This window comes from Cottoperca gobio, chromosome 4 (assembly GCF_900634415.1).
Source record: "Cottoperca gobio chromosome 4, fCotGob3.1, whole genome shotgun sequence".
Taxonomy (NCBI): Eukaryota; Metazoa; Chordata; class Actinopteri; order Perciformes; family Bovichtidae; genus Cottoperca; species Cottoperca gobio.
Window position 1 is genome coordinate 8317860 of NC_041358.1, and position 14760 is coordinate 8332619.

Consider the following 14760-nt stretch of genomic DNA (forward strand, 5'->3'; position numbering starts at 1 on the left):
TCCCCTTGCTTTTAGATTGTGTGCAAAGCTAAGCTAACCACCACCTGGCTGTAACTTTAAGTGACATTGATCTTCTCATCCAACTCCTTACCAAGAAAGTCAATTAGCGTGTTTCCGAAGATGGATAACTTTTCTTGCCACATTGTAGAACGATGTGCTCAATGCAGAAAGATGCAGTGAGCAAAAACAACATCATTGTTCAACAAGAAAGGCCCTCACAGAAGAAAGAAAAAGGGTTGACCGCTCTAATGCCGCTTAAACTGTTATTTCCCAACAGGCGTCACGTAATCATCAGAGTGCAGGTTTACCGGCATTATACCTCCCATATGTTTACTGTCCCGCCTCCCATGTATCTGTGGAGTTGAACATTATGAGTGTATATTTCCTGCCTTTGGTTTCTTCTCCTGTAAAGCTACTGATTCTGCTGTTTCTGTGAAGCCACGGAAATGATGCTGTGGTTTCCCTCTGCCTCCTGCAGTGGAGTACCCTGAGCTGAGTGGTGGAGGCTGGATGGGGGTGGGGGAGGATGGTAGGAGGGAGTGGATTGTGGAGCTTTGCTTTTGAGGAATGAGTCCTCTCAGTCTCTCTCCCTGGAGCAACTCAGGTGGAATAATTACATAGCATGTGCAAAATTGAACTCCACTCATTGTGAAAGGATAGAGATAGTGAGAGATAAAGAGAGAAGAAAAAAAGGAAAGATGGCCGCCAGTTCCTGTGAGCCCTGCACAGCAGTTATCACATTATTTACAGGCGAGGATTTAATGCATCGTTCAGTAATGAGCAGCCAGCCAATGGCCTGTGATCTGAAGCTCACTTATTCACTCGCCGGGCAGAACTCCAGGCGGCTAAAGGCTGGAAGAGTTCCCCAGATGGAAACAAAGCCAGCTGCTATTTTTGACTTTATTATTTTTGCACTAAAGTGATGTATAACATGATGTGTGCTTGTGTTTGTGTGTTCATGCGTTCCACTGGCTGAGGTTTCCGACCTAACTAACAATCATGTGCAGCTTCATTTGACTGATTGGATTAATACCATATTGTTTTTCTTTATGTTCATGACACATTCAAGTCTTCATGAGTGTTGCCTCGTCCTCCTAATCAGCAATGTCCAACCGCCTTCACTAACATTTGTTCATCAACTGCAAAAGCTGACGCTGACACCTTGTGGTCACCCACTGAAAACACACCACCTTCAGTTACGGCACACTGCACTGTTCTAGAGTTAAAGGGTCGCTCCAGTGATTCTATATCTCAAAGATGGTCTCCAAGTGTTGGAGAGTCCTTCTGCATATGTGAAAAAAGTTGTATAACCTCTTGTGTCTCCAGAGGGAGCTGTATGAAGTCTGAGAAATGTCCTCAGGTGATGTCAATATGTTCAGCGTCGCTTGCGGCTCAAGACTACAAGTTTGAAAATAAAAACAATATGAGGGAGTTAAAGGGAGTCAAATTGAGTTTCCCAGACCTCTGTAGCCCCCTCCTCATCTCTGTTGCATGCTCCACACTACATTAGCCGCAATTAGCATAACACACCTAAATATCTAACCAAACTTCCAAGGAAAAAAAGACAATATCTGCTGCATCTATTTTGGATTCTTTTCATAAACGAGCGCACATTCCTAATAGCTGCAACCAAGTACATGCATGCATCAACATGTTCATGCATTTACACACACACACACAAAAACTGAGCGAGAGAGCGAGACAGAGCGAGATCTACAGCTGCTGGGCTCAGCTAAAACTCAACATACAGGTACTTTGGAAATTCTGCAATACAAACTTTAAAGATAACTTTAAGTCTTGTTTAGGTGTTTTGATAGTTATTCTTTGTGTTCTGAGGTGTTCCTGGAGCTGATTCACCAGCATCCATGATTTGGTTTTTATTTTATTTCCTGCTGTGAGCAGCTTCTGCATTTTGGGAGAATAGCGTCCCTCAATAGCACACTAAAAAATATTGTATTTGTTAGTCTGAATACTGACAACACAGCTTGGTCTTATATTGCTTGCACTATTAAAATAAATAAAAGACATAGACAAGATAAGACAAGTGAGACATTCTGGAGTTGATTAGGTGGATTTATTGACATTTCAAAGGCCCCAGGTCTTCAGTTCTGCAGCATAGTCTGGAAGATAAAAAAAGAAAGAAATACTGACAAGCTTGATTCTGTAGACTGCTAATTATTCTCCTGTATGTCAACTGTTCTCATGTAACACACATGTAGGCATGATTAACTTGTCCCTCCTTTTTGGCTTTTGTTTGAGGAAGTCATCTCTTTAAATGTTCATGTGGCAATGATTCATGTTCATGATGCATTATTTAATTTAGATTATTTTATAAAGCCTTGAAAAGTCCTATAAAGTCATGTGTGTGTTTAGCAAGAATGTGTGTGTGTATATATATATATATATATATATATATATATATATATATATATATTAAACATCTCTGAGAAGTCTTAATATTTTGAGAAATAAGTCGTAATAAAGTTGCTATTTATTGAGAATAAAGTTAGAATATTTCAAGAAAAAGGTGTAATATTATGATAATAAAGTCGTAATTTAATGTCAATAAATTCATAATATTTCAAGAAAAGAAAAAGAAAATCTAATCTTGATTATTAGGTGGGATGTGCAACCCCCTAATATGTATTATATTATTATTATATTATTCAACTTAAGTCACTTAGGATGTAAAATGTAACTTTTAGCAGTTTCAAAATGAGGGGAATATATTTAGTTCATCTCTCCAGAAGAGTCGTGGTGACCCAACTCTTTTAAACACTTTTTTTGTTGCTTTTTCTTTAATTTGTCACCCATCTGTACGTGACATGCAACTGTGCGTGCTGTTTCTGTGAAGGAAACTCACGTCACTGATCCACTTGGTGAAGGAAGAGGTGCGAGTGAACACCGTGGGCTTCATGGGGGTGTTGCATCCTCGAGAGGAGACGAAGCTGGTCACACCCTGCACGTACCACCTGCCATCTACACCCCTGCAGTTCAGAGGGCCTCCAGAATCCCCCTGCAGAAGACAAGTGAAGGTGACGGACTGATACAGTGTGAACCTGCAGTTATTAACATGTTGTTATGAAGGGAGCGGTGCATACATGGCAGCCAGAGCGAATGTTACCGCCACCACAGATCATTGTGGGTTTCACAGTGCTGCCCCACCAGCTGCTGCTGCTGCACACGCTGTGGCCGACCACAGGAAGGAGAGCCTGCTGGAGCTTAGAGGCTATGGGACCACCACCTGCAAGAAGAGCATACACAATTAAAAAACCCAGAACATCCTCAGGTGCTGTCACATGGCGCAACTAGAGACAACGCTGCCAGACATAAAAATAAAAGAAATATTAGTTTTACAGCCTTTGACTTTTCCATAGTTCTGCAGTTAAAGTAACTTTGTAACGCTGAGATGACAGGAGAGTCAACACAACATAAAAGATTTCCTTTGGATGTCATCAGGACATATTTGTTCTCATTATTGTACCATTGTTTATTATTTATGGATCATATCCAAAAAGCAAATAAGCATATTTCCCAAAATGTCAACCTATTCCTTTAAAGCGTCCTCCGACACAGTGCAATATGATTCCTCTCTAATATAATCGATATTATGAATGTGATCGATATGATCAATACTAAAATCCAACTGGAAGATGAAAAAGCCTGGACAGTAAAAATATTAATTGTAACCTTTCACAGCTGCTTTGGTGAAAAATATTTTTTTATTTGATTCTAAGTTTATTGTGGGAAATAAATCGAACATATATTTTAATTTCATTCAGTTTGAATATTTCCAGTTAAATTCTCTATTAAAATTAGATAAGTCAAATGTATTATGTAAACTAGTTGCCTTTTTTGAAGAATTCTCTACCTTAAAGTGATGTATGTTGCACGTCATGCCTGTGGCACCACACTATGTTAACATGGTCTTAAATCTGAACACAAATCTGGCATTCTACATTTCTATCTAAATTCAGAATAAGATTATTGTAAAGTGGTAAACATTCATGGTAAATGAGATTAAGCCACTTCTATTAACTACTGCTGAGCTGCATTTCCCATCAGGTTTCTATTGGATCACATCAGAGTATTGAGAATGGATTATAGATCAGAATGAATGTGTTGTGACATTACAGACACTTACTGTAGATCCTTCCCCAGCCAGTGATGTAGCAGGGGTCGTTGTTGGGAGCGATCTCTCCGCTCTCTGGCACACAGGATGGCTGCACCTTGTCGTTCAGGACGACAGGGGAGGCCAGTTTGATCATCGCGATGTCATTACTGATCCGCAAGAAAATCATGTTCAGAGAAACATCTCATGGAAAGAAATAACTTTTAAAAAATCATAATAAATACAATCAGAAACTTACATATTTTATTTGTTCCGCTCCAAAACCAACTAAAATCGTATTCTTAAGTTATGTTTACACTATGAGCGACTAAGTTACAGCAAAGGTGAAATGAAAACATATGATTGGTTGACGCTTCACTGGGTTATTGTCGCGCTTCAGTTTTTTGCTTCCGGCTTCCATTAAAAGTGACTAGTAGCCTGTTGCCTTGTTGCTCATAGTGTGAACATTGCATTATTCTTATTCTGGGCTTTTGGCAGGCTCGGTGCTCCTTCAGCGCATTGCTGCCTCTCAGACTTGCACATATAAAGTAACGTCCGGTTACTGGGCAGATAGCCAATCATAGCTCAGGATAATGGGGTGGCACTGGAGTGGCCAATCAGATTTCACTCCCTTAACACACCCATGTCTCCAAACACAACTTACATTATTTCCTGAAGAGGAAAATATGTTACATTGATATTAATTAATTAGTGTATGTGTATTAGACCATGGCACTAACGTTACCAGTCACCAAAACCGTTTCAGGCCACCTGGAGTCCATCTGCTGCCAAAAATCAATGTAGCTTTAAATTTGAAACACAAGATGAAAACAGTGTGGAGGAGTTTTATACACTTACCCACAAGACAGGCAGTTATCATCCCAACGAGGGTGAACCACGATCTTCTCAACACGGCTAATCTGCTCAAAGCTCTCCTCTTTGGTGAGGTCGTACTCCCCCATCACCACGCGGTAGGTACGAGATCTAAAACACAGATACATATTTATAAGACACTTTAGGTGAAACCTTTATTTTATACCATAAGATGAAACAACAGAGCGAAGGGGAGTAAACTGTGACCCACCCGATGCAGTGACCAGCAGTCATGACCCAGTTGGGAGCGACCAGAGTGCCTCCACAGGTGTGATAGTACCTGGAGCCGCTGAGATACTGCAGAGAGATCTGAGAAATGCAGTCAGGAATAAGTAACTAGTGGTGAAAAGCAACTAAATACATTTACTCAAGTGGAGGAATGTAAGTACATTTACTCAAATACTGTGTTTAAGTACAGTACTTGAGTATTACCAATGTATGCTTTATACTTCTAGTCTGTTACAGTTTATAGGGAAATATGTTACATTTAAATCATTACTTTATTTGACAGCTATAGTCACTAGTTGCTTTTCAAATTAAGATTTAACATGAAAGATATGCTGAGTCTATAGAATAGAATACATTAAACCAGTGGTTGTTTTTATCTCTTGTATTTTGTACGGTGTCCTTGGGTGTCTTGAAAGGCGCCTCCAAATAAAATGTATTATTATTATTATTATTATTATTATTATTATTATTATTATTATTATTATTATTATTATTATTATTATTATTATTATTATTATTATTATTAGTGGTACTTACAAAAATGGATGATAGTACTTTTACTTTGATACTTTAAGTACATTTAGCTGATAATACATATAGTACTTTTACTTTGTATACATGACTTTTACTTGAGTATTTTTACATTGATTTATTAGTACTAAAAGTAAATGATGTGAACACTTATTCCACTGCTGAAGGTAACCGTGTTATCCAAAAAATAAAGTTGTCATGATCCTGGTTTCTTCTAAATGGTCACTCGTCAATGGTCAAACTTGCTAAGTGATACTGAGCCAAATGTACAGAGGTACAACTGTTTTTGTTATTCTGTTTGGTCTGCATTCCTGTTAGAAAATAAGCAACTGTTTTATTGAGGTGTTTTTATCGAGGGGTTAGAGGATGTATGGATATATAATGATATATTCTTTGAAAACTCTTATAGGTGAAATAAGCCGATTGGAATTAATCTGAATAAATTCTAATTAATTGGTGTTTTTAATCACCTGCTGTGCATTGTGTAATATGTTATTCTCTTTCACTAAAGACTCTGTGTAATAATATATCACCATACAGTATATGTAGCAGACCTGCTCATTTATCTGCAACATTGTCCACATTAAAACAATCAGACGTATTTAATTAGATAGCTACTTTAAGAGATGTGATAGAGTACAATGTGTAGCATTTGGCAGATCTCTATTACCTCATGGTATATACATGTCATATTGCCAAATACCCTGATCATTATTAACTCACCTGCCAGGGCCAGCTGTAGGGTCGAGCATCTACCCCGTTCACAACGCGACTCACAGAGGGCTGGTAGGTGGGCGTGCCACAGCCGTGAGCTGGGCCACAGAAAGAAGTGGAGGTTACAAAGGCTGATATACTGAGAGCTTTTGTCCATGATTGAACACTTTTAAAGATACAACTCGCTGCTTGATAAAAGTTAGAGAGGGCTTAAGTCACACATGGGGCTTATTTTGACTCAATTCCCCAAACAGCATCCTGCCACTAACAAATGTGGATTAATGCGCCACTGAAACTAGAGCCAAACAAATGCACTTGTTTCTCTTTTGAGGAACGTTTGCGTAGAAGCAAAGTTAAAAGCAAGTGTATCCCCTTGCTAGTACACATGGTCTTTTAATGGGATATGTTGATAATAGGAAAAATGCAGAATAACTCCAGATCAATCCTTTAACCCTGCCAGAAGGAGATGCCTGTCTTTAAATCAGGTAGATGAGACTCACCGTAGGCAGCAAAAAGCAGGATAAGGATGATTTTCATCATGATTCCTTAGTGTGGACTATCTGAGTGTGTCGTATGGCTTTTATACTCTCAAAATTGAAAGTGATCAGACACAAACACAGTCCAGTCTTTGACCTGGGAATCTTTGTTCCCTGCCACATCTGTTTCACCTGTCCTTACATGACCCCTCCAGAGGCAGAACAAATCAGCACTTTTACAGAAACATGTTTGACTTTTGGTGGTTATTTATACTTCAGTGCACAAGAGGGGTGTGAGAGTACAAAAAACATCCTACAGTGATCAATAACACATTATTATAATTTAATAGAGCATTTGGTGGTGGACCTGAAGAAAATCTGAGAAAAGAATCACACAATGCAGAACAGTCCAAATGTGATTTTATTTAGTTTCTTTCTTTGAAGCAATCTTCAAACGGTATGTGATGTTTTTATAATTACATACAAGTTTCCAGCCCAACTTAAGGTCACTAAATGAAATAAGTGGATGATATCCGAGCTCATGCAGGGCACTGTTTGGATTTTGGTTACATTCTTCAGTACCAAACTCCATCTGGGAAATCAAAGGTTTTACTCCGGAGTTCAGATATGACCTCATGTTTGTTGTTGCTTATTGTTTATTTCATAATTCCTGAACATAGAAATACAATACAGACATACAATAAAATAAAAGTACAGACAGTACTACATATACAGCAGTATAATGCAACATACACAATAATGCAGCAGCAATATTAATGCAAGAACATCATATAAGAGTAAAACACTGCCAGGGAACATTTTACTGCACAATGAACACTATTTATTTGATATAATATCTAACATACTTTTTATTTTAAGTAAAGTTTTGAATGCAGCACTTTTACTTGTAGTAGAGTATGTTCACATTGTGGTATTGGTTATTTTACTGCAGTAAATCTGAATACTTCCTCCACCACTGGTACTGTCTGTAATATATGTTTGTAGTATTTGTTTTCCCCAGAGTCTGTGTCCTTGACACTTTTGTCAGGGAAATCTGTCCAGCAGGCGCAGGTGGAAAGAGGAAAGTCGTGCCAACATCTCCTCCAGGGTGTCAGGAGGAGCCAAAACACACAGCCTGAGGGCAAAGAAAACACTGCATAAACATATATGGACACATGTTTCTATTTCATACCTCCATTGAACTTTCTTTTCAGTTTTTATGTCTGTGAACCACTTTGTAAACGTGTTTCTTTAAAATTGCTATATACATAAAGTTTATCATTATTTGTATGATTAGACCGATCTACTGCACCAACTAGTGATGGCGATACGCGCTTCACAAAAATCTTCCGCGATTACTCGACACACGCTTCGAAGCCTCGACACGAAAGGACACATCACTAGCACCAACCATTCTATGCTTATTATTGCTAAGAGTGCATTTTTCTTTTTCAAAGATGTCCTCTTGTTTTAATAATGCTCTCACATTCCAAAAATGTCTAAGTTTTAAAACATTTCCTTTTTCCAAAAGGCAGTGTCCTGACACTCAACTCATAAACGCACACAGGCAGCTGTGTTTCTTACCTGATGTGGTAATTTGGACTTTCTTGTCCGTTCTCACAGCCGGCTCCCAAACACACACCTTCCTCCTCCAGTAACCTCTGACAGTAAAGCACATCTGCCTCCACTCCTAACATCTGAAATTAATAACCATGTCCCATTCTAATTACTGACAAAAACCTTTTACATGCATAATATGAGATTTTATGAACAAAAGTTTCTTATCACTAGTAAAACGTTCAACTTAAGAAATAAAGAATAAAAGGAAGTTTGTTCTTAAAACATTATAAATCACCTATATGTTCAAATGTATAACTTAAGAGTTTGACTTATAGATAAATAATTTAAAATGGTATATGTTTCTCAACTGATCATAATATAATAATTACATTTAAAACAGAAATAAAATAAAAAAATTATATATATATATATATATATATATATATATATGCGTTTTACTTCTGTTTTCCACACTTTATAGATGTAAACAAATCCATTACAGCATGAGAAAATAATAACATCTTAAATGAATTGTACTACAGCTACAAAGTGTAGTAAACCCTGAGTACTTCAGGTCCAGTGGAGATGGTTTCTCACCTGGGCCTCCTCTACCATCTGAGGTGGTAAATGCAGACGGGGATAGAGAAAGACTCCCCCCATCGCTGGTTGGCAGTTCATCCCTGGAAGAACATTCAGGAACTCACAAGCACGCTGAGCATTGTGGGACAGAGTTGTCAGAGAATGAAGAATCTCCTGCAATAATTAACATTTGTTGATATTAACGGCGGCAAACGGCCAACAGACACATTTATTGACAGCTGGTAAACATATTGGAGCAGCTACAAATACATGTTTCTCCTGGAGTTGGTGAAAACTTAAATAGAGCTAGAAGTTGCGTGACTATTGAGGTTAGATTTGTACGACAACAAATATGCTAAAGTTGCTCCATATCTGCTGGATGTGTAAACAACTGTTTGCTAACACATTCGCCAGATCAACTTCATAAAGTGATGATGCCAGATGTTGTGTAGTAATTACTGCATGTTGCAACGCCCTGTGTTAGAACATGAAAATACATTGGATTAAAAACATTTTACAACTTATTTGGGGACTACACAGTTATAGAGCATGATGGAATTAGTATGCCAGACTTTTAAACTAATTAGTGCATAAGTGCCGTAATATATGGGAAAGTAGTCAAGTCTATTTACCGTTTGTTTATATATATTGCTGACTAATTAACAGACAAATATTTACAACTTAACAGGCCTAAGCACTGTTCCTCCTTGGCTAATAATTTAGTTTAATTATTAATGTGGTGTACTTATGTTACTGTTTACAGTTTCAAACAGTATTCTGTAAAAGACTGGGTTATCTTTTTTGATTTTTCCCCCCTTACCTGTGAGTATGTTTTATAGGAAGGATCTCCAGGTGTGGGTGGATTGACCATGACCTCCAGAGCGAGCTGTGATAAAACTGGAGGGCTGGAAGAGGCATGCATTTCTCTTAAATATTTCATCACTGCTGGCTCCATGTTAATTACCTCGATATACGCTCCTCTCAGACCACACCTAAAAACATTTTTTATTATACATGAAGAAATGTATGATTATTTTATTGTCTTGTTTTGGTACTTTGAGAGGCATGAAGTCCTCAGCACTTGGCATGGCTTATGTGAGGAGGCTCTGTGTGTCCCCATGTTAAGATAAGATTGCAGTAGATGTGACCTGATTACTCGTGACTATAAGGCTAAGTGAATGAAATGTTTCTTGAAGTTTGTGGCATGACTGGGTATGCATAACCATCTTCTCTTGCCAGATTTGCCAGTAAGGACAACTAGGGCTCATCGAGTTGTTCTTTTATTAATTTAGGGGAAGATTGGCCTGAAGCACATAACCACACTAAGGACTTTGACATCACTTTCAAAGTGAACATGTTGTACTGAAGTATAGAACAGGTTCGCCCATTGGTGACCTAAATAGCATAGTGTCAGATTAAGCCACAGGAATTCTAAAGGATGTTTTTTATTCTTAAATTCTTATAATTCGTATATTTCCTTACATGCACCATTTGAGGGCAGCAATAGACTATGTAGTCGAGTGTTGGGGTCACACATTTGGTCGAAGAAAGGAATGTTTGGGTATCTGGTGTTCTTAAGATAACTCAGTTTTGTTGTGGGCTGCCTTGGTTCCTATGTCACATGCAGGTTCATTAGAATACCCCCCCCATCTGTCCATCAGAACAGACTGGGATTTATCAGAACATTTCAGAAGGGGGGCTTAAAGAGAACAGGTACTTAAACAAAGCATGATGAATACAGGTAAAGAGGGTGAATACAGGTATATTCAGACAGACGGTATGAGAAAAAGAAAGTGGTTTTTGAACATTAAAGCATGAAGACATGTTCTGTCGGTGCTACTCACTCTCCCATGCAGGCGCTGGATATAGAATGTAGAGAAACCAACTCCACTGTCTCTGAGTAGTCTTTGCCCATCTCAGACAGGACTCTCTTATAGGAAATAAAGTCCCTGCCCTTTCCATACACGCTGTCCTGGTACACCTAGGAGGTTCAAGAAGACATAAAAAAAGGCAGATTGCATGAAACTGACTTTTAGGTGCCAGTTTCCTCGTGCAGCTTGTAATCACCTCTTCAGTCAACAGGACGAGGCCCTCGGTTGCAGCAAAACTAATCACTGTCTCTATTGATTTCCTGTCCTGCACATGACCTAGAAGGACCCATAATAGTGAGTATCAGAGATTATAGTGGGCAGATCAGTTAATGTATCTACTGTATGTTGTTTACCTGTGGGGTTTCCAGGGTTGCTGATGTAAATGGCTCTGGGACTGCAGCGCCCCTGAGCGGTCTTCAAAGCTCGGTGCAGCTCGTCCAGGTCTACAGCCCAGCCTCGCTCCTCCGTCAACTGGTACGGCACCAGTGTCACCCCAGACATGTCCAGCAGCGTGGGTAGGGTGTGTGGGCAGGGCATCGGGGTCAACACGCCTGTCCGAGTCTCCCCCTGCCCACTGGCCATTAGGTGCAAAACCAGCTGAACACAATCATTAACGATACAATTAAGAAAATGCAGAAATATTTGAAAATGCTTAAATGTATGCTTCTATTTCACATTAAAGAACGTTTAGCATTGATCACTCTCCTTCGTTTGTTTATCCTTAAGATTGACTAGGCCAACTGTACAGGTGTGACCTGACAAACAACATTGTTATCGTCTTGTCATGGCTTGTCAAGTCACACAAAGACACATCTGTTATGGTGTAATGTGTGGCCCTGCATGTGCAGAATGTTTTAGAGTGTTGGGTTTTGTTATTTAGAGATAGATCACCGGTACTTCAATTATCAGGTTTGGTTTAGTTTAGTTTTTAGTGTAGGGGGATGCGTTGGGTGCTGCAGCCCACCACGTGGTTGACTTATTGACTTCCACATCTTCTGTTCTTTTTGGCTGGGATCTCCAACCCCTTTTGTTTGTGTTTTATGAACTTCGAGTACGGTTACTTTTGTCAAAAAAGAAAAAAGCCAGTGAGCTTTTGTTATTAAGCCGTAACACATGTATTGCCATGAAATATTGTTCCAACATTCATTTACTCCTCAGACTGAATTCCCTTGACTTTTACTCCACAGTGATGTTGGCAGGTGTGGTTTTGAGTGAATGGTCTCAACAATTATAGGACAGACATTCCACTCAGGATGAATTGTAATAACTTTGGTAATGCTTAACTTTTCAAAGAGCGTCATCATCAGGTCAAAATTGTAATTGTACCAATACTTTAGCTTATGACTACATTTCTGCAAAATTAATGATATTCCCTTCGCTAATTAGCTAATGTTAGCATGCTAACACACTAAACTAAGTTGGTGAACATAGTAAACATTAGCATGTTAGCATGTTAGCAACTCAGTTCCTAAGCTGATTAATGGACGTTTATTTACAATGGACAATGCAGATGTGTGTTCTGTCCCTAGCAGCTATAAATCTACTTATGATACTGCAAAAAATACTTTGTCATCTTACCGACAAAGCCTTCTGAGAACCACTGGAGAAGATTATGTCTTCTGGGTTTGAATTCACTCCACCGTCTCGCCTCATGATGAACTCAGCCACACTTTTCAGGATATATGGTATGCCAGGGGGGGTTACACTGTATGAGCCTGTCATCGACAAAGTGGATAGATCAGCCATTAGAGCAAAGGTGCCAGTCAAAGGAATTCTATGAACCATTTTGGGACAAATGTTTTTGAATCTGTACAAATGAATAAATATTATTCATTCTAACCCACGCTCCCTCCACTGCAGGCCCCCAGAAGTGTCTGTGCCCTCTGTATGGCATCCAGAGGAAGGCTTTTGTCTTTGAGGAGCTCGGGGTAAATACACGCTGCCAAGACCTGCAAGGAAAAACAGAAACAGTCTCAGTTTGTAGCTGTCAGACTAATCACAGGTAGATAGATACACATGTAACGGACTAGAGTAGCCTGCTAACATCGAATTTATCTAAAAGGTTCGGATTCCCGGCCACACCATACAGTGCAGAATGGCAGATATATTGTTGTGATTTTAATGTTGTTGTGCGCTATCATGGCGATGAACCATTTGCCTGAACTATTGCTTGACACATTGAACATTATTTTAATTATTTATTAACGAGGTGTTTTAAAGTAATGTTGCAATAAAAGTAAATCATTTTATACGTTTCTTGGTGTCATTCTCGCTGTGTTGGTGTGGCCGGGAATCCGAACCTTTTAGGTCAATTTGATGTTAGCAGGCTACTCTAGTCCGTTACACACGCACACACACAGATCAAATATAAAACACAAACCTGCCGAACAAATGACATGGGTGCCATCCCTGCCCTGTGGGGATCTCCTGAACTGACATCAATCACTTGCTGGAAAGGTTTCTTGGCTCCCTGAGAAAAAGAACCCAGTGTTGGTTAGACACAAGCTCAGAGAGGTTTTATTTTTTCAACTCTCCATCCAATTTCTGTCTTTTATTCCACCTTACGTAAGGTCCTGTATCAGCAGTAATTTCCTCAAACACTATGACAAGAAAAATGTAACCAACTATAACTGGACAAAAAATAATGAAATATCCCAACTATGACAGTGGGTTTAATGATCAGCTAGTGGAGGAAAGTCCTCTTTGTCCAGTATATCAAATCTGTTTTGAGGTCTTAGCATTGTCAACCTATGGGGTGGGAAAAAATAACACTTTTGTGCATGTGTTTGCCAACCACAATCCATTGCTCTGGGTTTGGCACCCAGAATGATCCGAGGGCCTTCAGTCGGGTATGGGGCATCCATACATGGGACTGTAGAATCCAGTTCTTTGCTGTGCAGGGCCAAGTGATATGCGGGTGTCGGGCAGCTTTTTGTTCTTCTGAATTTGATAAAATAACCATATCCTCCCTTCCAGTTTACTTGAACTTTTGACTTAGGTAAGTGCAGTTCACACAGCCGGATGAAGAGGTGAGTGGAGCCACGACCGTCTGAGGCAGCACGGGCCAAGAAACTGCAGAAATTAAGCTCCACACAACACTCCCAATGGACCACTTTGGTACTTTAGTATTATTGATTGACTGTTAAAAGACATTTTGTCAGCTAAACCTGTCAATAGACCTGCGTCAAACACAATCATAGGCACTACATAAAAGACTAACGAAAGTCTAGTTTCCATACTTGTCCATACTACTCCGTGCTCAATCCTAAAATTAAACACACTCTTTGAAAATCCAAATAATTAACCATAAATCTAACCTCTATTGTGCTTGTCCAAATATATTTTTCTATGAGAAATACAGGTTTATGTTAGTAAGAAATAACAATCTATCTATATATTTGTTGATACTGCACTATAATAGCAGAGCTAACTACCCTGCAATACAAGAACCAAGCTTTTCTTTTACATGTCATAACTGGGGAGAACATTGTACCAGGGACATGTTTGTTTAAGCCACAGTGTATTATATTATAATGATGTAAAATATGTAATCCTGAAGTGCATATTCATCTCACTCTTTTTTACTTGCATATTTATCTTTTTATACATTTTGTTGTAGCAAACAACAATGCATCGATAAGAACAATCCAATAATCCAACTCGTACAATATAGTGGCAGGTTCAATTCTTTATAAGTAGACCTTTTAAACTGACTCACCCGTGCGATCTCCTCTGTGACGCATGCAGCAAGACCCTGCAGGCTCGTTGTGGCTCTGATGCTCCGCACTGTGGGGTTCACGTCCTGCAGGGAACTCAT

The 14760-nt window shown here is 39.1% G+C and overlaps 2 protein-coding genes across 2 annotated transcripts; both read right to left on the bottom strand.

Moving 5' to 3' along the window:
* Nucleotides 1-2102: 2102 nt before the first annotated feature.
* LOC115007019 (proproteinase E-like) lies at nt 2103-6997 on the bottom strand. The gene is made up of 8 exons (XM_029429658.1): nt 6958-6997; nt 6467-6555; nt 5196-5293; nt 4970-5095; nt 4145-4281; nt 3102-3244; nt 2864-3016; nt 2103-2120 (listed from the first exon to the last, which is right to left on the bottom strand). Exons 1-8 carry the CDS (start codon nt 6995-6997, stop codon nt 2103-2105), a joined length of 804 nt encoding a protein of 267 aa, XP_029285518.1.
* A 980-nt stretch (nt 6998-7977) lies between these two features.
* LOC115006941 (alanine aminotransferase 2-like) lies at nt 7978-14760 on the bottom strand. The gene is made up of 11 exons (XM_029429573.1): nt 14662-14760; nt 13324-13413; nt 12784-12892; nt 12522-12658; nt 11297-11540; nt 11140-11219; nt 10917-11053; nt 9893-10064; nt 9091-9246; nt 8518-8630; nt 7978-8068 (listed from the first exon to the last, which is right to left on the bottom strand). The coding sequence occupies exons 1-11, from the start codon at nt 14758-14760 to the stop codon at nt 7978-7980; spliced, it is 1428 nt and encodes a 475-aa protein (XP_029285433.1).